The sequence below is a fragment of the Microtus pennsylvanicus genome, chromosome 9, assembly GCF_037038515.1.
Source record: "Microtus pennsylvanicus isolate mMicPen1 chromosome 9, mMicPen1.hap1, whole genome shotgun sequence".
Taxonomy (NCBI): domain Eukaryota; kingdom Metazoa; phylum Chordata; class Mammalia; order Rodentia; family Cricetidae; genus Microtus; species Microtus pennsylvanicus.
The window spans coordinates 44,845,997-44,873,943 of record NC_134587.1 but is presented as its reverse complement, the minus strand read 5'-3'; the positions used below and the strand labels follow the sequence as shown (position 1 = coordinate 44,873,943).

Below are 27,947 nucleotides of genomic sequence, written 5' to 3'. Positions count from 1 at the left end.
CCCTGGTTTTCAAATCTACAGAAAGGGCTAGCAGACATTTCTGAGAGCTTCCCCATGCAGGCTGTAATGGGCAAAGTCTCCCGAAAGAAAGCACTAGCCAAGGCAATTGGTGCTGACTGGGCAGTAGAACCTGGCAGCCACGGGGACCAATCAGCTACTCCATCCAGGGTGCAGATGCCATCTGCCTGCTCCCTGACTCCTGTGTGCACTGGCCACTCGTGTGCACCCCCCCACCCCCGCCAGTGTCCTTCTCCTCTGCTCAGTCCTGGGATATGACGGCTGCTCCCAAGGGAAGAGACAAGGTAGAGCTACATGCCCTCTGGGGCACCTGGCCAAGCGAGGTACAGTGGCAGGATGGGTGGTTGGTGAGGAGTGGGGGGCTCTGCTGCACCTATCCCTTCTAGTCGGGGAGTCCTGGCTGCTTAGGACTCAGTAGCGCTCCCAAGAGGTCTCACCAATCACTCACCATCAGGAGCCTCCTCTTGGCTTTCAGGACAGACCAGCACGCAGTGGCCAGGGCCTGGAACAGGTAAGAGCCCAGTCTAGAGTTAGAGCACTTTAACCCACAGCCTTGGACGAGTCCTTCCCACAACTTACCCACACTCATCCATGCCTGGACCTTGCTTTTCCTTTACCCTAAGTTTGACAACAGATGACTTATCACTTTATATGTGTGTGTTTATACCCTAAATTTGACAACATGCCTAGTTTTCACTCTGTGAGTGTGCCTGCACGAGTTTGTGCACTGTGTGTGTCCAGGAGCCTACAGAGTCCCCAGGCCAGGGGATGCTGGATCCCTCAGAACTGGAGTTACAGGTGGTTGTGAGTTACCATGTAAGCATCATGAAACAAACCTGGGTCCTTTTCAAGAGCAGCCAACACTCCTCCCACAGAGCCATCTCTTTAGCCCCATACACCTAGTTTTGAATCCAGGCTCCAACGCTTACTGCTTCGGAACTCCAGTTAGGTACTGATGCTTCCCAGGTATTTCCTCCTCTGTGAAATGCTCATGATGTGTACCCTGCCCACCTCACCTGCTGACTGTGGGGAGCCACCATGAGCATCTATGAAAGGCCTGCTTGGAGATCAGTCATGGGCAGCAGCACCACAATGTTACTAGAGTTCTCACTGGCAGCCTTGGGTTTTTTCTTTGTTTTTTTTTTCTTTTCTTAAAAACTTTGTTTATATTTTATGTATGAGTGCTCTGTCTGCATGTGTGCCTGCATCCTAGAAGAGGGCATCAGATCCTATTACAGGTGGCTGTGAGCCACCACATGGTTGCTGGGACTTCAACTCAGGACTTCTGGAAGAACAGTCAGTGCTCTTAACCTCTGAGTCATCTCTCCAGCCCTTTGTTTTGATTTTTTTTAAAGATTTATTTATTTATTATGTATACAGTACTCTCAGTACTCTGCCTGCAGGCCAGAAGAGGGCACCAGACCTCATTACAGATGGTTGGGAGCCACCATGTGGTTGCTGGGAATTGAACTCAGGACCTTTGGAAGAGCAGGCAGTGCTCTTAACCACTAAGCCATCTCTCCAGCCCCTGGTTTTGATTTTTCAAGCCAAGGTCTCACTACATAGCCTGGCTGTCCTGGAAATAGCTCTATAATCCAGGTTGGCCTCAGAGATATGCCTGCCTCCACCTCCCAAGTGCTGGAATTAAAGGTGTGCACCACCACTGCCTGGCTAGTTTGATTTTTGGTTGTTTGTTTGGGGGGGTAGAGGTGTTGGGGGGGATTACCTCTATTTTAAACTAAGGTGATGCATTAAAATGAATATAATTAGTGTCAACCCAGGGTAAGGGTCTGAACCACATTAAGTACAATGCAAAGGGAAATGTGCACTTCTGCCAGAACCAGGGCATCAGGAAACTCTGGAATGCCGAGTCTGTCACCCCAGATCTCAGTGAACAGGGACTGGCCCTGGAGTTGGAGGATAAATGAACTCGAGGGACAAGAGACTAGTGCCCAAGTTATGTACCATGAACACATACAGAAAGGGACAGTGGCCCACCGTTTCCTTGAAGCTGTCGGACAGCCAACGGTTCCGCAGGACAGCGAGCACCGAAGATGGGGGGTTCTCCAAGTCCTCGAAAGCATCCATGAGGATGAAGTCCAGCACAATGTCAAAGAAGCTCATGCATGCCACCTGCAAAAGGGGATGCTCGGTCTAGAGCTGCTGTGGCTGTGGGGGGCTGTGCAGCACGCATGAGGAAATGGCTGGAAGCCAGGCTCTGTGTGTGCAGTGATGAGCCACCTCAGCTGCTCAGCATACATACATGTAGAGCTGGGCACAAGCTCCCACCAAAAGGATCTCAGTTCTGTAGGACCCGAGGAACTCGACACGAGCCAACTCACCCCTCGGCCCTCCAGCTCCAGCCGGGTGGTGGCCCAGGTCTCAGGCCGCAGGGCGTAGCTCAGCATCTCCTCATAGCTCTCCAGGAAACCTTTGGGACTCTGTGAGAAGCACAGCCGGTTCTGGTTGGGGGAGAGGCCCTGAGACCCAGCAGGGTAAGATTCACAGGCAGGCTGGGCTGTGGATAGAATGTGCCAGCAGAGCTGGGCCTTACTCCAAGGAGGAGGTGTCTTTTGCCTGAACCTTCCGACAACCAGGGTGTGTCTGGGGCAGAATCCACACCAGAGCACCCAGCCATGTCTGTTTGGCTCATTACTAAACACCTGTGGCCTTCTGGGAGCCAGGCACAGCTCCATTACATGACCTGCCCTTGGAGGGGCCCGGGAGAAGGTGTGGTTTTCAGGGGTGGAGACCATCGGCCATCCCCTGGCACAGAAGCACTCCCTAAGCACTGGAGCGGACTCTTGCAGGGCCAGGGCATGTGGCTCAGTAGCACAGGCTTGCCTAGCATGGAGGGTGGCTGACACAGGACACATCCACTTATAAATGGAAAGAGAAAGACCCAAGTCTTGGCCAAAGGCGGCAAGGTTACAAAATGGCCCTGATGCTACAACTGCAGACAGGGCTCTGAGAGCGCCTGTGCTGGGGCGCAGGGCCTTTTCTAGTGGAAAACAAGCCGAAGACTGACTGGGGCAGAGGCAGCAGAGGCCTGCTCAGAACGGCCAGGCCCTAGGCCACTTGTTTTCTATTCCCCCTCCTATTCCTGGGAGGCCAAGGAGAGCCAACTAAGGCATAGGCTGGACCCGGCATTCGTGACTGCAGAGCTTGGCTCTACACTTCACTTGCTCAGTGGCCTGGGACACCTCCTCTCCCTCTCCAGCCTCAGTTTCCTCATCTGCTACACAAAGACTGTGACAGAGCTAACGGCTGCTAGAGAGACATGAAAGAGCAGCCTGGAGCTCACTTGGGGGCAGATTGCAGGCACTGGGGACAGTCTCCTGGCTATGGTAAACACAGCACCCATCAGGGCCTTCAATGTCAGGGGTTCAACTGCACACACACCCGTGCCAGGCTTACAATCCTGGCCCCTGGGGGCTTCACTGCATGGTGGGAAGGACAAGGGGCATCCTATGTAGGATGCAGGGTAAGAAGGCCAGAGTTGAGAACCCTCCGGGTTCGTTTTCTTTGCCATTATACATTACACACACTTCCCATACTCTCTTCTATATGGACTTCATAACTGTCTAAATAAAAAGTAATCAAGGAAGATGTGCTATGCAGAGGGCAGCACAGAGGAAGGTCCACAGCAGGCAGAGGTCCTGGTCTGCCCCCGAGGCCCAGTGCCCAAAGCTGCACAGGGCCAAGTAAGCCCAGCATAGCACACGTCAGCCTCAGGTCATGACCGAGGGCAGCTGGACCAGGGCATCTGAAGCGGTGGGAGACAAGTGTGGTCGCAGGGTCTAGATCAGGAGAGCGAGGACTAAGAGGACAGCCTATAGAACAGCTTCGCTCCAGCAGAGCCCCAGGACGCTGAGGCAGGAGCATTGGCATGAATGAGTAAGAGAGAGCCAGCATGATGCTGCAGTGGCAAAGGCACCTACCACGTGCTGACAACTGTAGTTCAGTCCTGAACCCATATAGAAGAAGAGAGCCAATTCCCACAAGCTGTCCACCGTCCTCCACATGCAACAGGTGCAGTGCACAGGCCCCCAGACTCATGTACACAAAACAAAAATTTAAAAAAAGCTGGGCATGGTTGTGCATGCTTGTGATCGTACTACTTGGGAGGCAGATGCAGGAGAATCAGGAGTTCAAGGTCATCCTCAGCCACAGAGCCAGCCTGTTACACAAGACCCTCTCTCTCAAGAGACTTGTTCCAATCCGTCGACAAAAGCACAAGCGGGTGATAAATATGGAGAGCCGTGCAATCTCTCCCGTAAGCAAAGAGCCGTGGAGCAGTGGACACAGTGGCAAAGGTTAAGGTTACAGAAGCCCAGTACCAGCCAAGACTGAGCACACAAACTCTTCTGCTGCCAACAGGGACCAATGAGAGCCTTTGAAAGTCCTGCCAGGGTCTGAGAGAGATCTCACAGGTGCCCATGGAGTCTGTGTGGGGATGAATGCAGCCATCAACGCCTGAACAACAGCAGATGCCACCAAGACGCCTGCCCACAAGCTGGAGGGCTTTGCAGGCAGTAATTCCCACACCAGCAAGTTACAGTGGAACAGGAAGAGATACCCTGTGGCGTCACTAAGTAAAAACTGCATGCTGCTGGCGGGGCACAGCTGGGGAGGTGGGCAATGGCACCCGCAGTCAGAACATCCACGGAGCAGATCTGGGACTTCAGCAAGGGTCACCTTGGACAGATGCGGGGACCTTCTGCAGTATGCATTTCTTTGGTTGGTCTTTTATTTTTATTATTTTTTTTGTTTTGTTTTGTTTTGTTTTTCAAGGCAGGGTTTGTCTGTAGCTTTGGAGCCGGTCCTGGAATTTACTCTGTGGACCAGGCTGGCCTCAAACTCACAAATTTCCGCCTGCCTCTGTTTCCCAAGTGCTGGGATTCAAGGTGTGCGCCATCCCCCCCACCCCCCATATTGTGGTTTACATTTTATAACTGGTCAGTTTTATAAAGCTGTACTGTTTGAATCACAAGTAAGAAAGAGTTCAAGTCTCTAGCCTTCTTAGTTGGAGCAGGGAGGGTTTCCGGGTTGGGAGGGACCAGCATCCTTTCCGGGCACCCCATGGCCATAAGAAGATGCCAGGACTCTACTTGATTTCAACATGTTTGTATGCATGTGCGGGCCACACAGGGGCTCAATGAGACTGACTGGCAGGAGCTCACAACACTAGGATTACAACACACTCTACCGCACGTGGCATTTAGCAGACGGGCTCTGAATTCAGGTCCTCATGCTCGCCTGGCCAGCACTTAACAACTGAGCCATCGGCTCAGCCCCCAGAACTGCTGCCTTAATTATTACTGTGTTCACAGGAGTGTAGACACACGCATACCACAGGCCTCATGAGGAGGTCAGAGGACAGCTTTTGGGACTTGGTCTCCCTTTTCATCATGGGTTTTGGGGATCTTCCTCAGGTCACCAGTCCTATAGGACACAGTTTTACCCACTGAGCCATCTCATAGGTCCCAGTTTGTTGTTTTTACAGAGCTAATCAACAGTCAGCAAAACAAAGCAAACACCAGTCAGAAATAAGGTCTCAGAGGGAAAGGTCATGGGCAAGAAAATCTGAAACAGTCCCACCCCGGCTACCTTCTCAGCTCTGGTCATCAGGCCTGTCACCATCTGCCGGCCGACCTCCCCAAAGAAGACCTGGTTGTCCCTTTCTTCCAGAAGCCCCTGAAGAAAGAAGGGGGTGAGCTGTTGGCCTCCCAGAGCCCATGGAGAGGGCAGAGTGACCCTGTGTGGGGCAGGCCCAGCACCCTCCCCAGTGACCCCCACACCACACCCACCTCAAAGGCCTGCCGTACACAATGCAACTTGGCCAGGAAGTCCTGGTCACTGTAGCAGCCCAGCAGCTCTGTCCTGAGGAGAGGGACAGATGGTGTCATGCCACCTGGTCCTGCCTAGCCAAGGTCCAATGGAGGTAGGGTGTACTCTGGGCAAGTAGGAGAGGGCAAGGGTCCAACCTGGCCAGCCTCAGCCTGGCAGTATGACCTCTTCTACGTCCAGTCTCGCTCCACTCAAAGGCACAGGCTGACTGGATGTTCTCTAGGCCCTCATCGGCCCCTCTAGCCCTGGGCACAAGTAGCAGTTATGGCTATGGTGTCTAGCCTGACCTTAGCCTCCTTTAGATTACAATCAGCCATCACTGCTCCCTGGAAAAGTACCAAAATGGCGTCTCTCTCAGTCACTAGAGCCCTCGACAGCTTTCTGCTATTTTCAGGCAGTGGACTTTTAAACCATGACAAGCCACGATGGGAAAACAAAGTGCAAGACCACGGGACAGCAGGTTCACTTCAGAGGGCAGAGTGCCACTCTCCCTGAAGATTACGATTTCTATGTGGTTAATGCCGATGGGAGAGAGAGACATTTTCTTGAGTAGTGCACCCTCTGACAAGGTGTCCATGCTCCTGAAACAACCCTCACCCATACTCCGTGCTGCTGGAGGCAGCCCTAAGGAAACACACCAGCTCACTGCTCTGTTCATGCTCTCTCTCTTACACACACACACACACACACACACCCTCGCTCTGTTCATGCTCTTTTACACACGCACACACACGATGACATAAAAACAGAAAGTAAAGATAGTTGGAAAGAAGGATTAGTGGGAAGGGGAGGAGGACAGGGCTTGAATATGATCAAAACACATTATGTTCATGCATTAAAATGTCACAATGAAACTATTATATATAATTAATATGTGCTAATAACATTTTCTTACTGGGTTGTGGTTGCACACACCTTTAATCCCAGCACTCAGGGAGGCAGAGGCAGATGGATCTCTGAGTCTGAGGCCAGCCTGGGCTACAGAGCGAGTTCCAGGACAGCCAGAGCTTCACAGAGAAACCCTATCTCAAAAAAACAAAACAAACTGGGTACCTCCAAGCACTTGGGGGTAGTAGCAGGAGGATCAGGAGTTCAAGGCCATTACACAGTAGTTCCAATTCAAGGCCAGCTTGGGATATACAAGATTGTCAAGTGCCCTACCTAAAAGAGAGGGTTAAGAGATCCACTGTAAGCTCAGGACAAGGAGGGCAAGAGACCAGAGGACTTCTGTCAAGGTCACAAACTACGTTTATTTTCAAAGTTTTCAGGAGAGGGTGTGTTAGGCCACCCGACCTTGAGCTCCAGCTTGCTGTTCGCCTGCGAATTTGTCTAGGACTTGGCAGGCTCCACAGACCTAGCTCTTTCTAAAAGTATGGCTGTCTTTCTCCAACTGTCTCAGGAACACAACTCAGGTCCTGTGTGAGCCGAGATGAGCATTCTACCATGGAGATACTTCCTTGGCTCTTAGTTTGTGGGTATTTTTATTTTGTTTTTCAACACAGGATTCTCTGTATAACAGCCCTGGCTGTCCTGGAACTCACTCTGTAGACCAGGCTGGCCTCAAACTCAAAGATCCACCTGCCTCTGCCTCCCGAGAGCTGGGACTAAAGATGTATACCAGCACAGCTGGCCTGCTGGGTTTGTTCTGGACCTCTGCTGCAGTGGGATGGCCCAGGCATGCGCAGTGTGAGGCATTCACTCAGCTGAGTCCTTGCCAGGCACCATGGGCCTCTGTGCCTCTTCCCCAGGGCTGGAGCCCACCCACAGCCCCCGCTTACTCTCACCTGAGTGTCCGGCAGGGCACTTTGCCCTCCTTCACCAGCTGCAGAGCTTCCTCGTAGGCAGCAGCAGGCCTGGAGAGAGGGAGCGGGTAATCTCCGACCTGCAGGGACTCAAAGAGCTGGAGAGGGGCCAAGGAGGCCAGTGAGCAGCACCCCACAGACGCCAGAGCTCTGGGCTACACCAATAGTGACCTCCCAAGGGGCCTGCCTATGGCCCATCATGGAGATGCCAAAGATACACTAGCCCCGGGAGACAGGAGGCCTAGTTTGTGTCCAGCCCTAGATCTCAGCACTCCTATGTCTAAGTTCTCTTCCCAAAGGAACCGTCTACTGGACACACACTCCCATCTTCCTGTCCCAAGCACAGACACCATGTCCCTTGTCCCAGTCTAGTGGCAAACTAATGCTAACCAAAGGACTGAATGGATTAGAGATGCTAGAGCTGGGTGTGGTTTAGAGTCCTGGGGTCGGGGGCACCCCTGCTCTGACCATGCTAATCTATATAGAGACGCTGGAGCTGGGTGTGGTTTAGAGTCCGGGGGACAGGGGGCACCCCTGCTCTGACCATGCTGATCTATATAGAGACGCTGGAGCTGGGTGTGGTTTAGAGTCCTGGGGACAGGGGGCACCCTTGCTCTGACCTGGCACTTCAGAGTCTCTAGGAGGCAGAGCTTGGTCCCCACCCAAGAAAATAACCTTACTTCCACACAACCTAGTGCTGGCCCAAAAGGCCTGGCCCGACCCAACTCAGTCCCCCCCAGGAAATCACCTCAGTGGCTGAGAAAAAGGAGTCTTCCGAGGTCAGGCTGTCCTCGTCATCGGCCCGTAGACGCAGTGAGCCCTCAGTCAGGGGAAGCATGAGGGTCCTCTCTGCAAGGGAGTGGAACTGGGCTGAGACCCATGCTGCTGCAGGAATCCCGGCCCACCCACAGCAGTGACCCCCAGACCTAGACCCGTCTGGGGCAGATGCTGGCAGAGGCCACAAAGCTGCCCTGAGCTGTGTGATAACGGGGTCATCTCAACACCCATTCTGTTGCTCTATGTCCCCGCGTAGTGAGCGCTTCCTTTTTTGGCTTTGATTTTTCAAAACAGGGTTTTCCTGCACATCCCTGGCTGTCCTAGAACTCACCCTGTAGTAGGCTGGTCTCAAACTCAGAGATCCTCCTGTCTCTGCCTCCCTGTGGAATTAGTAAACTGGGCACCACCACCAACCAATCTATTATTTCCCTTTCTAAAAGGCGGAAACTGCCTTAAGGGCACCCAGCATTCCCTAGTCTGCTTGCTCTGGAGTACTGGTCTGGACTTTCAAATAGAGGTTGCAGACTTGATGGTGCTTACCTTGAAGGCCCTATCAACTTCAGTTATATAGGAAGATCCATGGGAACAGGACTTTTCCAGTAGGCAAAGCCACTGAGGTCAATACCAAGAAGCCAGGGAAGATGTGGCGTGCAGAACTGGCTAGCCCTTTCTGGACCCCAGTTGTTCCCACAAGGCTCTCTGGGCAAGGCCAGACACATAACAGACATGGGGATATTGGACACTGGGCTGAGCAAGTTGGTTCCCTCCCTGTGGTTCACACCCTTTACCTCCCCGGCCTGCTTGGGCTAACTACCACATGAGTGCAGAGGCTTGAAGACCTGCCCAGAGATGTCACACAGCCCAAGGACACTCCCAAGAGGCCAGTGCACACCACCTATGGACTCCGTGAGCCTCGTCCTGCTTCAGTGTCTATCTACCATCTTTTTTTTTTAAAGATGTATTTATTTATTATGTATACAACTTTCTGCCTCCATGTATACCCACACGCCAGAGGAGGGCGCCAGATCTCATTACAGATGGTTTGGAGCCACCATGTGGTTGCTGGGAATTGAACTCAGGACCTCTAGAAGAGCAGACAGTGCTCTTAACCACTGAACCATCTCTCCAGCCCTCTACCTACCAACTTTAAGGGATACCTCAGTTTCCCTATTTGTTCAATGAGGTCCAGGGAACTGTGATTTGTTTGTGGCACTGGGGGACCAAGCTCTGGTTCTCTTGCTTTGTCCCCAACCTCTGTCCTGGCACCTCAGGCCTGCAGCAGCCTGCACGGTCCTGCTCACCGAGATCCAGCAGCATGCTGTCTGAGGGGAAGGTGGAACCAAATTCTTCCTGCAGGTGATAGGCCCGGTGCAACAGGGACTCCAGCTTCTCGGCAAACTCCCTCCGTTGCGACTCTGGCTATGACACAAACAATGACCTTCAACCTACAACTGCCAAGCTCCCCGTTCAGACAGGGCCCCAAGGAAATGAGCTGGCTCTGAGTCCAGGAGAACTCTAGAATCGTGCCGCCTGCCACTCCAGGAGGCACTCGCCACCAGGGTGTAAACACACACACTCTGATGCCAGAAAGACGGGCAAAGGATCTCAGCAGGAATGGCATCGTGGTGTACACCTGGAGTCCTGGAACCCTACAGGCAAACCAGGAAAATCTCAGGTTTGAGACCAGTGTGGGACATTAGTGAGTTCCAGGCAGCCAGGACTATACAGCAAGATCCTGTCTCAGAAAAGAAAAAGAAAAAAGAAAATCTTATCAACCAGGGTTGAGAGATGGTTCAGTGGTTCAGTTAGATAACATACTGGGCTTGCAGGCGACCCAAGTCTGCTCCCCAACACCTGGTTTTACATGGTGCTGGGGACCAAGTTCAGGCTTCAGAGGCTAGGTAAGCGCTCTGTCAGCTGAGCTGTACCCTCAGCTCCTCTTGCTTTCTTGTTGGTTGGCTGGTGGAACATATTTCCTAGAACACAGTGTTTCTAGGTGACCCAAGACTGTTGCTGGATTGAAGCCCCACCCTTCCCCCCGCCACCCACACTCAGAGTTCAGATCCTATATACCTGGGCAAGCCCTTCAAGGTGGCCTCCTCCAATACCTTCCCTACAGAAGGGACTGAAAAAAGGCTGGTTTGTGAAGAGGGTTCTGAGGACTCGAGAGACAGGTGCACAGAGTAGTAGTTGTTCCTGGGGTGTCACTAAGCAAGGGACATGTGAGCGTTATGGCCTGCAGGTGACAAGCTAAGCAGCAAAGGCCTGGCTGTCCAGGCAGGATGCAGGTGGCAGGAGAATGCTTCCAAGGAGGCACAAGCAGGGCCTAGGCCTAAGGCGGAGGGTAGGAGCTGGTGTGGGGACAGAGTTTGTGAGCTCTGTAGTGGGGTGCTGCTCCCTCTCACCCTCAGGCTTCTGGGCTTGGGTCCCAGGGTGAGACAAGAGTTAGCCTAACTACTCTCTCCATGGAGGTGGAGGCAACCAGAGTAGAGCCTGTTGCTACAGTAACCAGAGCCTAGGGAGGAGACAGATGAGGGCCAATCAGGCCTGAGCAAGGGCCAGAAGAGCTGTGAGGCTTAGCCTCACAGCATCTCTCTGGAGCAGGGATACTACAGAGAGAAGACTGAAGGTGGTTAAATGTCCCAGGGTGTTTACTAAAATACGGCAGGAGAGAGACCTGGACCAGACCTACAGGATTCTGGGCCACAGGCCACACTCTGCTGGATTCCTAGCATGGCCAGCAGAGCCTGCCAGGCAGCTCCCGAAGACGTCTGTCAGCTCTCCGGCAATAACTGTGGGTGGGTAAAAGCTGCACACACGACACAGAAGCTCAACCGACTTGAGAAAAGCAGACACCGTGAACTTCAGAATTAAAAAAAAAAAAAAAGCTTCTGTTTTGAGACAATGTCTCAGGTAGCCCAGGCTGAGCTCAAACTCACTATATAACCTTAAACTTCTGATCCTCGCCGGGCGGTGGTGGCACTCGGGAGGCAGAGGCAGGCGGATCTCTGTGAGTTTGAGACCAGCCTGGTCTACAAGAGCTAGTTCCAGGACAGGCTCCAAAGCCACAGAGAAACCCTGTCTCGAAAAACCAAAAAAAAAAAAAAAACCCTTCTAATCCTCCTGCCTCCACTTCCCAAGTGCTGGGATTGCTGGCCTATTCCTGGCCTATGTGGTGCTGGGGATGGAACCCAGGTCTTGTGTAGCGAGTCTTTCTCTGTCCCACTAGCCAGCTCCCAAATAATAACACAAAGACTTTTTATTAATTATGAAACCTTAGCCTATAGCTTAGGCTTGTTCCTAATTAGCTCTTATAATTTTACCCATTTATACTAGTCTGTGCTATCATGTGGCGTCACCTCTTCCATCTTGCACCTCCTCTTTCCTTCCGTGTCTCCTGGCATCTCTTGTGCACCCTGACTCCTCCCCTTCCTTTCTCTTCTTGGATATCCCACCTATACCTCCTGCCTAGCTACTGGCTGTTCAGCATTTTATTACACCAATCACAGAAAATACAACTTCACAAAGGGTATAAATATCCCACAACAGACTTGGTGCATGGTAAACAAGCACTCTACCAGCTAAGCTTCACCTCTAACACAGAAATTTAAAATTGTCTCGTGTGTTTCAATGGATGCCAACAACAATGTGAAAACTCTATGGGCAAGGTGGCACACACCTTTAATCCCAGGCACAGGCAGGGAAATCTCTGGGAGTTTGAGGCCAGAGTGAATTCAGGGATATGTGGAGAGACATGTCTCAAAGAAAACAAAGCAAAAAGGTGAAAACTCCCAGGACAGAAGACCCTGTAAGTCATAGAGTTGAAAAAAGAACTCAGCCTAGAGCATAACAGGGACGCTCAACAGCACCATCAAAAGATTAGAAACAACAGGTGTGCCCGTAGAATATACAAAGGGACATGCACATTCAGTGGCAGCATCGTAAGATTGAAAACAACCGATGTGTCGTAATCCCACACACAGGGACCAGAACAGACATTTCTCCAGACGAACACACAGATGAGAGCTAGCACCATGGCTCAGCAGATAAAGGTGCTTGCCAACAATCCTGAGCTCACGCCCCAGGACCCACGTGACATAGGTGGAGAATCAACGCCTACAAGTTGTCTGCTGACCTCCACGTGTGTACCATGCCTCCCCACAAAACAACCACAAAAGGAATCAAAGTTTTAGCACATATGCACAGATTACGGTAAGCAGCACGGGAAAAGCCAGGCAGCGTCGGCAAAGGAACGCCAGTCACGGCCAGAGAGCACAGGGCTGCGGGAGGAGGCGAGAAAATGTGGGGGTGAGTGTTAACATATGCAGGGACTTATGAGAAGACTGAGACTGATAGACACAACCCCCCAAAACACAGGAACACTGCCCAACACAGCTGTTAAAGATGCCAGCACAGGAGCTAGGGGTGGCGCACACCTCTAATCCTAGCACTCACCTAGCAGGCAGGGGCAGGCAGAGCTCTGTGGGCTCAAGGCCAGCCTGGTCTACAGACCAAGTTCCAGGACAGCTAGAAACCCAATCTCAAATAACAAAACAAACAAAAATGTTAACACGGGGTTGGAATGATGGCTTAGGAGCTGAGACCTCTGGCTGCTCTTATAGAGGACCCAGGCTCTATTTGTTCCCAGCACCACATGCTGGCTCACCACCATCTGGAACCTGTTCCAGGGGATCTGATCCCTTTCTGACCTTGGTTTATACCAGGCACACATGTGCTGAACATACATACACATAGACAAAATACTCTCACACGTTAAGAAAACTAAATAAATCTAAAATAACAACGAAGAAGATGGTGAGCCAGTGAGATACATCAGCTGGTCAAAGAGTTTGCTACCAAGGCTGACAATCTGAGTTCAACTCTCAGGTCTCCACAAGGTGAAAAAACAGAACTGATTCCTGTAAGTTGCCCTCTGACCTCCACAAGTCCACTGTGGGACATCATCCATGCATCTCTCTCTCTCTCTCTCTCTCTCTCTCTCTCTCTCTCTCTCTCTCTCTCTCTCTCTCTCTCTCTCTCACACACACACACACACACACACACACACAATGTAATTTAAGGTCTGGCAAACCGGGTGTGGTAGTGCACACCTTCAGCCTCACCACTTTGGAGGCAATGGCAGGCCTCTGTGAGTTCGAGGTCAGCCTGTTCTACACAGCCAGTTCCAGGCCACTCGGGGCTCCACAGTCAGACACTATCTGAGAAACAAAGGCTAGTGTACCGGCTGGTTCTGTTAGTCGGCCTGTCATAAGCTAGAGTCAGAGAGGAAGGAGCCTCAGCTGAGGAAAGGCCTCCATAAGATCCAAATTTACGGCAAAATTTCCTCAATTAGTGATCAATGGGGGAGGCCCATCCCATGGTGGGTGGGGCCATCCCTGGGCTGGTGGTCCTGGGTTCTATAAGAAAGCAGGCTGAGCAAGCCATGAAGAACAAGCCAGTAAGCAGCACCCTTCATGGCCCCTGCATCAGCTCCTGCCTCCAGGCTCCTGCCCTGTTTGAGTTCCTGTCCTCACTTCTTTCACTGATGAAAAGCAATATGGAAGTGTAAGTCAAGAAAACCCTTTCTCCTCACAGCAATAGAAACCCTAACTAAGACAGCTGGCAAGATGGCTCTGTGTCACATGTCACCATGCCTCGATGACCAAAGTTGGATTCCCAGGATCCACAAATTGGAAGGAGAAGCAACTCCCACATGATCTCTCCATGCACATCACAGTGTGCTGGCACACACACACACACACAAATAAATAATGAAAAAGTGTACATACACACACACACAAATAAATAATGAAAAAGTGTACATACACACACACACAAATAAATAATGAAAAAGTGTACATACACACACACACAAATAAATAATGAAAACGTATACATACACACACACACAAATAAATAATGAAAAAGTATACATACACACACACACACAAATAAATAATGAAAATGTATACATACATACATACACACACACACACACATTTGGGTATGGTGGCTCACATCTTTAATCCTAGTACTTGGGAGGCAGATGTAGATATACCTCTGTGAGTCTGAGGCCAGGCTGATCTACATTAAGAGTTCTAACCCAGCTAGGACTACACAGAGATGCCCTGTCTATGTACACACAGACATAAGCCAGCTAGGACTCACAGAGATGCCCTGTCTATGTACACACAGATATAAGCCAGCTAGGACTCACAGAGATGCCCTGTCTATGTACACACAGATATAACCCAGCTAGGACTCACAGAGATGCCTTGTCTATGTACACACAGATATAACCCAGCTAGGACTCACAGAGATGCCTTGTCTATGTACACACAGATATAACCCAGCTAGGACTCACAGAGATGCCCTGTCTATGTACACACAGATATAACCCAGCTAGGACTCACAGAGATGCCCTGTCTATGTACACACAGATATAACCCAGCTAGGACTACACAGAGATGCCCTGTCTATGTACACACAGATATAACCCAGCTAGGACTCACAGAGATGCCCTGTCTATGTACACACAGATATAACCCAGCTAGGACTACACAGAGATGCCCTGTCTATGTACACACAGATATAACCCAGCTAGGACTCACAGAGATGCCCTATGTACACACAGATATAACCCAGCTAGGACTACACAGAGATGTCCTGTCTATGTACACACAGATATAATCCAGCTAGGACTCACAGAGATGCCCTGTCTATGTACACACAGATATAACCCAGCTAGGACTCACAGAGATGCCCTGTCTATGTACACACAGATATAACCCAGCTAGGACTACACAGAGATGCCCTATGTACACACAGATATAACCCAGCTAGGACTACACGGAGATACCCTATGTACACACAGATATAACCCAGCTAGGACTACACAGAGATGCCCTGTCTATGTACACACAGATATAAGCCAGCTAGGACTCACAGAGATGCCCTATGTACACACAGATATAACCCAGCTAGGACTCACAGAGATGCCCTATGTACACACAGATATAACCCAGCTAGGACTACACAGAGATGCCCTGTCTATGTACACACAGATATAACCCAGCTAGGACTCACAGAGATGCCCTGTCTATGTACACACAGATATAACCCAGCTAGGACTACACAGAGATACCCTATGTACACACAGATATAACCCAGCTAGGACTACACAGAGATGCCCTGTCTATGTACACACAGATATAACCCAGCTAGGACTCACAGAGATGCCCTGTCTATGTACACACAGATATAACCCAGCTAGGACTACACAGAGATGCCCTATGTACACACAGATATAACCCAGCTAGGACTACACAGAGATGCCCTGTCTATGTACACACAGATATAACCCAGCTAGGACTCACAGAGATGCCCTGTCTATGTACACACAGATATAAGCCAGCTAGGACTCACAGAGATGCCCTGTCTATGTACACACAGATATAAGCCAGCTAGGACTACACAGAGATACCCTATGTACACACAGATATAACCCAGCTAGGACTCACAGAGATGCCCTATGTACACACAGATATAACCCAGCTAGGACTACACAGAGATGCCCTGTCTATGTACACACAGATAAAACCAGCATAGTAAATACAGTGGGGAACCAATGCCACGTACTTCAATGTTCCTCCTGGCCCACACACAAGCAGTGAAGGTCTATGGCATGTGGGGTTCTCATCTTTACACCCCACTATCTCCATGACTTCTGAGTGACAGGTTTCTGAGCTCAGCTTTCCACGTGGGCAACAGAAGTGCACCTTTACCTGTAACAGCCTGTGCCAGGCACCACCCAGCCCAGCCCTGAAGGCACCACCCATGCTTGCCCTGCACATTGTTTACCAGGCACCCAATCGATCTGGTCCCATTCTGTGGAGGTGCACACACAGGGCTGGAAGAGAGGAGACACAACCCTACTGGCCAGACTCACAAGTGGTCGTGGGGCCTGCGCTCGGTGATATCCCAATATCCCAGATATCTGAGCAGCCAAGTCCCTATGAAATTCCCCTGGGTTGGTTTATTTGGTTTGACACAGGTCTCATTCTGAAACCCAAGTTGACCTGGAACTCACTCTGTAGCCCAAGTGCCTGGAACTTTCTGTGACCTTCTCATTGCCTCCCCAGCATTGGGTGAGAGCTGCCACACCCAGGCTCCCCCAAATTTCTAATGTCTAAGGCTGCTGCCATTTCCTGGCTGGTTCCCAGACATCTTGCTGCTCCCCAAGAAGATTCCCTGTAGATACTTCATTTGTATTTTAATAAATAAAGCCTGCCTGAAGATCAGAGAGTAAAAGAGCTGCACTGGTCAGCCTTACAGGCCAGGCAGTGCTGACACACACCTTTAATCCCAGTAGTCACACTAGTTTGCTACAGAAATCGGGTGGTAGTGGTGCACGTCTTTAATCCCAGCCCTACAGAGGAGACAGCTCTTAGACACAGTCTCATTCTGAGATTCCTGGGGGCAAGATCGCCATTTTCAGACTGAGGTAGAAGAAAGAGCCAGTGGCCGGCTTCGCTTTGCTGGTCTTCAGGTTCAACCCTACTATCTGTCACTGGGTTTTTATTAATTGTGCTGTAGGTCCCCACAAGACCTTGCTCAGGCAGAGAACAGGAGCCGGGGCTCTGGGGCTGTGTAAAGGATAAAACAGCAATAGCCCACATGGTACGGACACCCACACAAGACAAGGCCAAGCACATGTGCTCAAAGCCATCAAACACAGGGCTAGGGTGGAGCCCTTCTGCAGTTGGCCCATGCAAGATTCTCAGTTTAATGCCACATTTTTTTGAGTTTTGTCTTTTTAAACAAACAGAAGAGAAGGGCACTAACAACGTAAGATGAGAACCTTTCACCTTCTCTCCAGAACACCCCACGGGTGACCGTCAGTCCAGTCTTGCTCCATCTGCCTGCACACTGTGTAGCCCACTGCCTACACACGATAAGGGACATATGCAGTAGATGGAGCACTGGCCACACAAGCATGAGGACCAGTGGTGAATCCCCAGAACTAATGTCAAGCTGGATGTGGTGTGTGCATCCGAGGGGCAGACAGGGAGAATCCCCTGAGGCTGCATGGAATACAGTGAACAAGACCCCCACTGTAGACAAGGCAGCAGGCAGGGGCCGGCACCTGCGCTGGACTCTGACCTCCACACATGCACCTGGGCATGCACATTCACATATGCAAACATGAATGAACGAATGAATGAGAGAATGCTGGAAGTAGTGGCGCACGCCTTTAATCCCAGCACTGAGGAGGCAGAGGCAGGAAAATCGCTGTGAGTTCGAGGCCAGCCTGGTCTACAGGGTGAGTTCCAGGACAGCCAGAGCAACATAGAAAGACCGTATATCAAAAATACCAGAAAAAAATGGGGGTGGGGGCTGGAGAGATGGCTCAGCAGTTAACAGCACTTACTGCTCTTCTAGAGGACCTGGGTTTGGTTCCCAGCACCATTTGGGTGGCTCACAACCCTAACTCCAGTTCCAAGGAATCCAATACCCTCTTCTGGACTCTAGGCACCAACATGGTACTAAGATACACATGCAGGGAAACATGCATTAAAAAAATAAAAATAAAATCTTACAAATAAATAAATTATAGAATTATAATAAACAACTTGAGTGGTGTTCCCAAAAGCCATAAACAAAACCCAAAGGCTGCAGAATCCAGTCTGCTATTAACAAGAGCCCCATTTCCTATGGTCTTGCACCAGCATATCCACCCTCTCCCAAACAGAGCTGAGAAGCATCTGATCATCATCAATGCGCGACTTGTCCACCAGGCTCCACTTAGCAGTTAGCATGCTATTTTAGGTGGGGCTTTCATGGACTGAGACTCGACAGAGTAAATGCCTGCGGAAGGGGTCACACAGGAGCCAGTCTGTCCACCCCGCCAACTTCCCCACACAGTGGCTGTGGAAGACCACCTACCTCTGACGGTGCCTCTGATGAGGTGTCTAGGTTCTGGAAGCTGTCCCCTGGTGTGGGGGTGCTGCCTCCATCCCCTCTCTGCCCCACACTCAGGGCCTGCTCCCATTTCTGCAGGGCCTCCTCAAAGAGCTCCATGCCTGAGAACAGGTGAGAGGAGAGAGGGTCAGCTCCCGGTCTCAGCCTACAGGGGCGCACCATGGCAGGGAGGCCAAGGCCAATGTAGGGTGGGGAAGTAACTGAAGAAGTGACTTGCTTTGTTCAGATTCTTAGGCCATTCCCCCCAGGCACACTGTTACCCTACCCGAGACCCTGGGCTCTCCCCCCAAGTCAAACCTTGTACATAGAGGCTCTCAGCACTGCCATCGGTGGTAGGCACAGACTCCTCCATCCCCCTGGTTTCCCATGAACCTGAGCACGCAGCTGTGGGGCTGGATGAATTGACCACTACCATCTGGGGACCAAGGATACAGATAAGAAGTGAGGCCCTTTGTGGGCCCCCTCTAAGCCCACCCACAGGCTGACCACAAGCCATACGCCCTCCTAGATATCTCCCGGGGCTCGGCCAGCACCCATAACCCCAGAACAGCTTGACGATGCACCACAGAAACTGCCAGTGTAAAGAAACACAGGCTGATACCAACAGCCATGTATGAAACCAGACTGGACCCCAGTCCCGGCTCTACCAGTCAGACAAGGAGGATGGACAGCTGCCATCTTGTTTCTGAGCCTCCCAACCACAAGAGTGGCCTCTACCTTACCACAGGAGACTTGAGGGCAAGGGCAGAGCCAGAGCCGGGCTTAGAGCTACAGCCGGGTCCTTGCTGAATGGACTCACAAAGCTGAGTTCTGGCGCAACAGTGCTCACCTTTGTATCCTTATCTCTAGACCCTCAGTGCCCGGCCCCATCCTGGACAGCTCCCAGGCACTTGCTCAGTGTCTGCGGCCCAAGCCTCCGGATAAGCTCCTGCTTGGCGCCTACACACTTATCTCAAACTGGTGCCTCCAACCGTCACCCCCAGCCTCTGAAGGCCGACTTCACGCATGAGGATGTGAAGAATGAAGGGGGCCTCTCTCTCATCTAACAGTCCAGAAGCTTGCTCAGGGCAGAGTCCAGGAGTGTCCTGGTGGTACCTGCCCCACACAGATCCCACCCTGGCTCCTCACCGAGGCCAGGCTGTGGGAGGAGCCTGAGTGTTTGCTGGGCTCGATGGAGGAGATGCCGCTCAGAGTGTCGTTGCTCTTGCTGCTGGGGCTCTGAACCCTCCGGCTGGAGTAGCCTGTAGGGAGAAGGGTGGACCCTGCACACATCCTCCACCCAGACCGTCCAGCCCATCCTCATCTTTCTGATGGCCTCACCTCCTAAGACAAAACACCAGCAGATGGCCCTGAGAGTATACTGTTGTAGGGAGAGGCAGAGGAAAGGGGCCCTTCCTGTAGCCTGCTGATTTAACACAGGGCCAGGCCCACTGGGACAAGCTGAGAGCAAGGCAGGGTCACTTCCCTACCTCTTGCTTGGTTTGCCTGTGTGCTTGATTGAGTGACTGATAAAGAATTCTCTTTTCCAGGTGGCTCAGCAGGTAAGGACACTTGCTGCCAGGCCGAACAACCTGGTTCAATCCTTGATGAAGGAAGAACCAACTCCTAAAAGTTGTCCTCTGACCTGCACACACACACCCCAGCACACACACACTCCACAGCACACACATTCACCCAGGCGCACATACACACCCCGGCACACACACCTACGCTGGCACACACGCACACACCCCAGCACACACACATCCACCCCAGCACACATACACATCCACCCCAGCACACACACACACTCACCCTACCCTGCAGGAATAGACAACATAAAAACATGAAAGGGCCAGGCTCTAGCTCAACTAGAGGAGCCCTGAGTTTGACCTCCAGCACTACGTAAACTGGGCACGGTGGGCACAGGCACTGTGATCCCCAACTCGGGGGGTGCAGGTGGGAGAATAAGAGCCTGGGAGATGGCTCAATGGGTAAAGCATTTGCCACACAAGCATGAGGAACTGAGTTCAAATCCCCAGACCCCATGTAAAGTCAGATGCAGTGGTCCATGTCTGTTATCCCAGCATTCCTAGAGAGAGATGGGAGGCAAAGACTAGAGACTCCCAGAAGCTAAAGGGCAGCTAGCCTGTGCATTCGGCTGTGGGAAACCAAGGACTACATCTCAGACAAGGTGCAAGGCGAAGGCAACGCCCAGGCCTCACTGGTGGCTCACACCATCCCTAACTCCAGTCACAGGTGGCTCAGTGCCCTCTTCCGCCCTCCACAGGCACACAGTGGATATACACACAGGCAGGCAAAGCACTCATACACACAAAATAAACACATAGATCTTAAACAACAGGATTGGGAAGAGGGCTCAGCAGGGAAGGGGCTTGCCACCAAGCCTGACGGCCTGACATTGATCCTTAGGACCCATGTGGTGGCAGAAGAGAACCAAGTCCCACAAGCCTCCTCTGATTTCATGTACTCCATGGTACATGCACAGTAAATAAATAAACACAAAATACACGAATAAAGCAATTTTGAAACCTCATTTTCCTTATCTTTCTTGACTTTTCATATAGATTTTGGTTGTTGAGACGAAGTTTCAGTCTGCAGCCCACGGCAGTCTTGAACTGTCCACCCTCGTGCTTTGGCCTCCAGAACTAGAATTGCAGGCACGCTATCACACCTGGCTTTAAAATCTACTTTGCAAGGTGAGAAACTGACTCTCCCAAGCTGAGAACCTACGGGAACACTCTGCCTTGGGAGGAGAACAAAAGGACAATGACATGTGGCAAGATTTCCAGGGGCTGCTAAGAGCCTTCTAGGGCCAGCAAGATGGTGCGATGGGCAGGGCATTTGCTGCTGAGCCTGATGACCTCAGCTTGACCCCAGAACCCACAAGATGGAAGGAGAAGTACTCTTCTAGCTGTCCTCTGACCTCCACAAGGACACCACAGTACACACCTAACACACGTGTACATATAAACACCAGAATAATTTTGTTTTGTTTTTCAAAATAAGGTTTCTCTGTGTATCCCTGGCTGTCCTAGAATTCACTCTGTAGACCAGGCTGGCCTTAAACTCACTGAGATCCACCTGCCTCTGCCTCCCAAGTGTTGGGATTAAAGGTGTGCGCCACCACTGCTTGGTGAAAATAAACTTAAAAAGAAAAAAAAAAAAGGTTTTTTCCCTGTAGTGGCTTATTTCTCTGACGGCCCTGTCTCCAGCTCAGAAGGATACACTAAAAGGGTTGCATTACTACATGCAAATCCCTTTTCACTTAAAAAGGGGAATACGAGAAATATGATTGGGCTCCTGAAGCCCATGGCTCCTCCTAGTTCTGAGCAGGAGGAAACTGGCACCCCTAGGCCCTGACCTGTGTCCTCTGAGGAAATGAAGACATCCAGGACCGACACCACCCACCAAGACTGAGCCTAGGGTCTTAAGGAATGATTCTAGCCCTCCTACTTCAGGGAGCATGGCTGTGAGGAGGGAAGGCACTAGCCCAAGACCCCACAGAGAAGAGCGCTGAACCGTGACAACTGTGATGATGTCAGGACTCCCCTACCACACACCTACCTTTCTTCACTGAAGGGACCTTGCGGGCCATGAGGATGGGCAGGGGTACTGCACCCAGCTGCTCACCTCCCAGCTCAGGACCCACTTGCTTCTTCTTCCGCCGGCGCCTCTTCAGCTGGTGGGCAGCCAGGGCCAAGGCCACAGTCCCAAGGGCTGTGGCAAAAAGAACCTTCCTCAGGCCTGGTGTCAACCGCAGCTGGGAGAATGCAGACTGGAGGAAAGAGACAGTGGCCTGGTTATGTCACTGAGGTGTGGGCACAGTGTTCCTCTGCCGATCACAAGACAAGGGACACTAAAAAGTAAATCAGGCCAGTTTTTCTCAAATGTGAACCAGAAATATAAAGACAGCATAGTACATTGCTGAGGAGATGAATCTAGGACCTGGGCCCTGGTGTGCCCTGCACACTGCTGGTCACAATTCCGTGCCTGCAGGGGCACAGCACCAGGCACTGCACCAGGGCCTGACCTGCACCATCTGTCAGTCTCTGCCACCTTCCAAATGACCAACACACAACTCAAACCCAGACCTGACAGCACCATTTCCCAATGATATCTGGAGCTAATGACACACTATTCCAGACCACTCCACTCACACAGGCTCATCCTGGCCACTCTCTGTTGCTGGCCCAGGTGGAACTCTGTCCCACAAAACAAAGTTTTAGGGGGCGTCAAGGAATTTAGTCAGCATGCCCATAGACAAACTGAAGTCAAGAAGTTACCTAGCCTTAGGGTGAAGGCTGAGCTGAAGGTCCTGACTCTGTCTTTGTTCTTTTAAACGTTTATTTATTATGTATACAATGTTCTGTGTGTATGCCTATATGCTAGAAGAGGGCGCCAGATCTCATTATAGATGGCTGTGAGCCACCATGTGGTTGCTGGGAACTGAACTCAGGACCTCTGGAAGAACAGCCAGTGCTCTTAACTTCTGAGCCATCTCTCCAGCACCAGGGACTCTCCATCCTAACTGTGGAGGGGACAACTACTGGGCAGGGCAAGGTCCCCTGTGGAAAGTGGAGAAAGGGGGCTAAGCACTGGTAAGCTTGCACCTGTCAGCCTGTTTGCTTCCTACTTCTGCTGCCAAGCCTCCCACACAATGGACTATAGCCCACTGGAACTGTGAGTCCAGATGCTCTCTTCCTCTGCTAAGGTATTTCATCACAGCAATGAGAAATTAACTAAAGACACACAGTATAGCCATGATACGGATTCAGCTCTCCCAGGTGCTGAGGACCCCTGGGTAGGACCATACCCATCTTACCTGACCAAATGTCGTGTACAGGAACACGGGTATCTCAGCCACAGTCATGGCTAGAGCCTGGATCATGGACATACCCTCAGTACGACGGAACGCCATGGCAGACCAAGCACCCAAGGCGGGAACTCTTGGGGTAAGAGCTTCCGAGGTCTTCAACTGGTCTCTGGCCGGGTCCTGGGCACCACCCACATGCCAGCAAGGCAGGGGCACACATAACAGAAGGTCCTTCCACAGAGCTGAGGGACAGACGACCGGATGAGACACAGGAAGGGGCAAACAGGGCTGGGGTTGAGTGGTGGAGGCTCCCTCCCCATGTTCAATACCCAATTGTGCCAAAAAGCTTCAGGTCAGTGAGATAGCCAAGCAGCTTAAAGAACTTGCTGAGCCAGCCTGACTACCGAATTCTCCAGAATGTTCTCCAGGTCCAATGAGCTGCTAGCTTGACAAAAACCTAAAGTTACTCAGGGTGCCAGCTTCTGAGCATATCCATGAGGGATTAACTATGCTAATTAAGGTGAAAGACCCATCCACAGCGTGGCACCACTCTCTGGGCTAGAGCCATGGACTGTGTTCTTTGCTCTCTGCCTCTTAACTGCGTATGTAATGCAAGCAGGTGTCATGAGATTCTGTCACTGTGACTTCCTCCCAGTGATGGACTGTCCCTGGAACAAGCCAAACAAACCCCTTCTGCCAGAGTTGCTTCTGCTAAGGTATTTTATGTGAGCAACAGAAATGAGCCTAGACACGAAGGAGAGACCTGACCCCGTAGCTGCTCTCCGACTTCCACGTGCGCCTCCGGCAGGTGCTCAACACTCAAATACACAATTTATTTTGTTTATGTGTGTGTAGATGCCACATGGGTTCAGATGCTTGCAGGTCAGAAGATAGCACCGGATACCTGGAGCTGGAATTATAGGCAGTTGTGAACCACCTGGTAAGTGCTGAGAAGTGAACTCAGGTCTTCTGGAAAAGAAGCAAGCATGCTTAACCACTGAGCCATCTTTCCAGCCCCAATAAAAAAATGTTTTAAACTGGGCATGGTGATCCATGCCTTTAATCCCAGCACTTTGGAGGCAGAGGTAGGAAGATCTTTGTGAGTTTGAGGCCAGCCTTGGTCTACAAAGCAAGTTCCAGGACAGTCAGGGCTACATAGAGTAACCCTGTCTCAAAAAACAAAAATAAAAACCCAACAAAAAAGCCTAGGGTTTAGAGGGTTGGCTCAGCAGTTGAAAGCATTGGGTATTCTTCCAGAAAGTTCATGTTCAATTGATTCCCAGCACCCACATGGTGACTCACAACTGTCTCTAACTCCAGCTCAAGGGGATCTGATGGCCTATTCTGCCCTCTGAAGGTACCAGGTACATGTATGGTGCACACACATACACATGCATGCACAAAACACGCCACACACATACATATTTAATTTTTTTTTAAAAAAGGTATACACATGAGCAAAAATAAAGAGATGTAAACATGTGTGTTCTCTGGCGGACGATGAAGGCTGATGAGAAGCCAAGAACAATGGCACTAGGTTTTGATCCTAATACATGAACTGGCTTTGTGGGAGCCTAGCCTGTTTGAATGCTCACCCTCCTGGACCTGGATAGAAGTGGGAGGACCTTGGACTTCCCGCAGGGCAGGGAATCTGAATTGCTCTTCATTCTCGAAAGGGAGGGGGAATGGAGTGGGGGGGAAGGGAGGGGGGAGTGGGGAGAGGGGACAATGTGTGGGAGGAGGGGGAGGGAAATGGGAAATGGGGAAGAGGCGGAAATTTTTTTTTTCAACAACTAAAAAAAAAAATAAAAAAAAAAAAACAAGCGTGTTCTCAGGGGTTGGGCACCTCACTACAGGCTTCTGATCCCAGCTGCTCAGGACGCTGAGGCAGGAGGATCAAAGTTCCAAAAATGACTGGGCAATTTAGGCCAACCCTGCCTCACTTTTTTTAAAAGCACTTGTCTAGCATGTAGCAGTTGGGGGGGGGCGGGCTGCCTTCATTGAGTGGGATGAACACCAAGGGTGCATCTAGAATCCCAGGCCCCACGCTGCCCCTGCAGGCAGGCAACAACCATATACAGACACATACCTGCCTGGGAGCAGAAGGCAGCGTCTGTGGCAGGCTGGTTGCAGAAAGAACCCAGAGACTGGGAGATAAATAGGTCACCCTCTAACTTCGGGCCTTCTGCACTTTCTCAGCCTTTTTAAACACACAGGTCATTTTCTAAATAAAGTTCTCTCGGGCTCCCGGCTGAGAAGCATGGCGTTCTTTTCACAAAGCTAGGAATGCTTCACTTCCTGCGGCCTAAAGGTCTGTGCTGATCTGGAGGTCGCGATGGGTTTTTGTTTGTTTTTATTCATATTTATTTTTGAAACAGTCTCAAACTGCAGCACAGCCTCGCCTTGAATTCAAGATACTTCTCTCCCTTTGGTCTCACGAGTGCTGAGTTTACTGTCAAGAGCCAACTATACAGGCAGATGTTTCTCCCTGCCTCTCCCACCTTCTGAGGAAGAAACTGAGTCTCCAGAGTCTAAGCCAGGAGTCCAAAGCGGAGAGAGGGTACTTCAAGGTCTAGATACCGCTAAACACAGCAGGGGCAGGCGGTGCAGCCCCAGCAGGGCCACAGAGGGCGAAGACAGCCTCCTCTGGGTCCCCAAAACCCACCTCAGGGACTCCCCCACCATCTTATCCCGAGGCCAGATCAGTGGTTTGATCACATATAACCGAGACCCCAAGACTCTACAGGGGGCACCCACTGCTACGGTCAAGTTCAAGGATGACTCCTGGGTTCTCTAGAGGAAGGAATGAACAGGCTAGGACAGACCCTGTCTTCCTGGGATGGTGGCCAGCATAAGAGATGAACAAGGAACAGCTTATCCTTGGTGAGTGGGGAAGGCACACAGCCCGATCAGGCTGGCCCTGAGGCTGAGGGGTAGAGTGGAGCAGAGGGCGGGCAAAAGTGAGTGTGGCTGAAGAAATTACCCCACGTCAAGGGCAAGATGTGCTGCCTGGAGGCTGTGAGGTGAGCTACAACCTTCACAGGTCCTCCTCCAAACTCCAGCCTGGCTTGGCCTTGGGTGGGAGTCAAGGGCATCTGATGACAGAAGATATTCTTGCCTGTGCTTTTCAACAGGCCAGTTCACTGTGACAACTCTGAGCAAGAGCGTGCAGTTGCTCTCAGGACCCTCGAGGTAGCCACCGTTTACCACAAAGATACACAAAGGGAGGCTTTGAGAGATGAGGTCCCAAGGCTGTAGGTGAGCATCCTAGTTCCTGTCTGCTGCTTGCCCACTCCAAACCTGAAGGGCTTCAGGGCCTTGAACTTCTGAGAAGGCCACATGGAATTTGAGGAAAGCCTGTGCTAGGGCTGAGGCAGGTGGAGGTAGGGAGAAAGGCCTGTCAGGTTTGCAGGAAAGTCCAGTTAGTGTTGGCTGTGCCCATCAAGAGAAAGGTCACTTCACAGAAAAGAAGGATCCAAGCTCAACACCACTGTATCCTGCCTGCCTCTCACTTCTAATGCCAGCCACCTCGTCTACTCCTCCACCATGGCACACTAGACCTGATATCCCGGGTTTCCATCCCAGGCCCTCCTCTCTTGGGCAAGACACCCCTACTAATGACTGGCCTGAAAATTCTCTCTCGCTCCACCTTGACCCAGCTATGGTCCCAGACCAGACGGTCCTAAGCCACCCTCTGCCTCATATCCTGTTTTTTCCATCCCGGGACATCTCTGTGGGATCTCTGTGGAGACTAGGCATCCCCAGAGTAGATATCGGCAATATCCCCAGCTTCAGCATCTGCTCCTTGCGAAGCCAGAGCAGGGACCTTTCTCTCTGGCCTCGACCTCCCTAGAACATCCTTGAGGTTCTGCCTACAGCCGGCACACCTGCTTCTTTCAGGCCGGCAAGTACCCACGGCGTTCCAGGCCAGGAGTCTCCTCTCTGACCCAGCTCCCTCCTCGTTCCACCCCCAGAGCCAGGCATCCTCTCGCGCGCCTGGTCCAGGGGGCCCACTCATCCCACCCTGGACACTTCAGAGGACAAGCTGGGCCGCGGACCCCTGCGTGAGCTGGGCTCCATGCTCTGCAAGCCTCACTCCTGACCCTGCTGCGCTGCTCGCCCGCGCAGTGGCCGCCACTCACCCAGGATCCCATCGCTGCGGAAGGGCAGCGTCTCCTTTCCCGGCGGCAACACAACCAAACCAGGCCCTGTCGGGGAGCGGGGGCGTGGCTTCAATGCAGCCCGACACTGCTAGGACCAACGAACGTCTCCAGATCGCTCGGCGCCGCCGTGGCCTTTGGCCAATGGGGCGGGCTACGTGCCCACGTCAACCCCGCCTCCCCCCCCGCTTTCCGCCACGCCCCCTAAGTGTGGTTGCGGTGTGGAATGGCCTGATCTCTTTTCCGATTGGCTACCAGGATTAGAGGGCCGCAGGAAAATGGGGCGGAGCTACTCAGAAGGGGGTGGAGCTAGTGGCTGCTTGCGGGGGGGGGGTGGGGGGGGGATGCCTGGAAGACTGCTGGTGTAGCCGTCGCGCCCAGCAACTAGTCCCTTCTGCAGTTGAGAGCGAGTTTTCAAGTGCCAGCGTTTCAGGCTTTCCTGACATTCCTCTTCATCCCTTGCCAGTCTCTGTCCTGTTCTGTACACTGCATCCCTAGCGTCGTTGTCTCTGGAATGGTCTCTGTTTACCAAACTCTCCGGAA

At 51.7% G+C, this 27,947-nt stretch overlaps 1 protein-coding gene across 3 annotated transcripts in view; it reads right to left on the bottom strand.

Moving 5' to 3' along the window:
• Miga2 (mitoguardin 2) overlaps positions 1 to 27,555 on the bottom strand; it is a 29,539-nt gene extending 1,984 nt beyond the window's left edge. For 2 of the 3 annotated variants that reach the window (XM_075985731.1, XM_075985730.1), the window contains exons 1-14: positions 27,387 to 27,555; positions 23,254 to 23,486; positions 21,996 to 22,206; positions 19,557 to 19,669; positions 18,726 to 18,843; positions 18,393 to 18,529; positions 9,749 to 9,866; positions 8,419 to 8,519; positions 7,653 to 7,768; positions 5,829 to 5,901; positions 5,629 to 5,715; positions 2,361 to 2,459; positions 2,017 to 2,151; positions 467 to 520 (exon numbers count right to left, since the gene is read on the bottom strand). In XM_075985731.1, coding sequence (XP_075841846.1) covers positions 467 to 520; positions 2,017 to 2,151; positions 2,361 to 2,459; positions 5,629 to 5,715; positions 5,829 to 5,901; positions 7,653 to 7,768; positions 8,419 to 8,519; positions 9,749 to 9,866; positions 18,393 to 18,529; positions 18,726 to 18,843; positions 19,557 to 19,669; positions 21,996 to 22,206; positions 23,254 to 23,349 — 1,458 coding nt within the window. In that variant the 5' untranslated portion in view covers positions 23,350 to 23,486; positions 27,387 to 27,555. The remainder of the gene's footprint in view (positions 1 to 466; positions 521 to 2,016; positions 2,152 to 2,360; positions 2,460 to 5,628; positions 5,716 to 5,828; positions 5,902 to 7,652; positions 7,769 to 8,418; positions 8,520 to 9,748; positions 9,867 to 18,392; positions 18,530 to 18,725; positions 18,844 to 19,556; positions 19,670 to 21,995; positions 22,207 to 23,253; positions 23,487 to 27,386) is intronic. The other variant, XM_075985733.1, reaches the window with a different exon arrangement.
• Between the last annotated feature and the right edge of the window lie 392 nt (positions 27,556 to 27,947).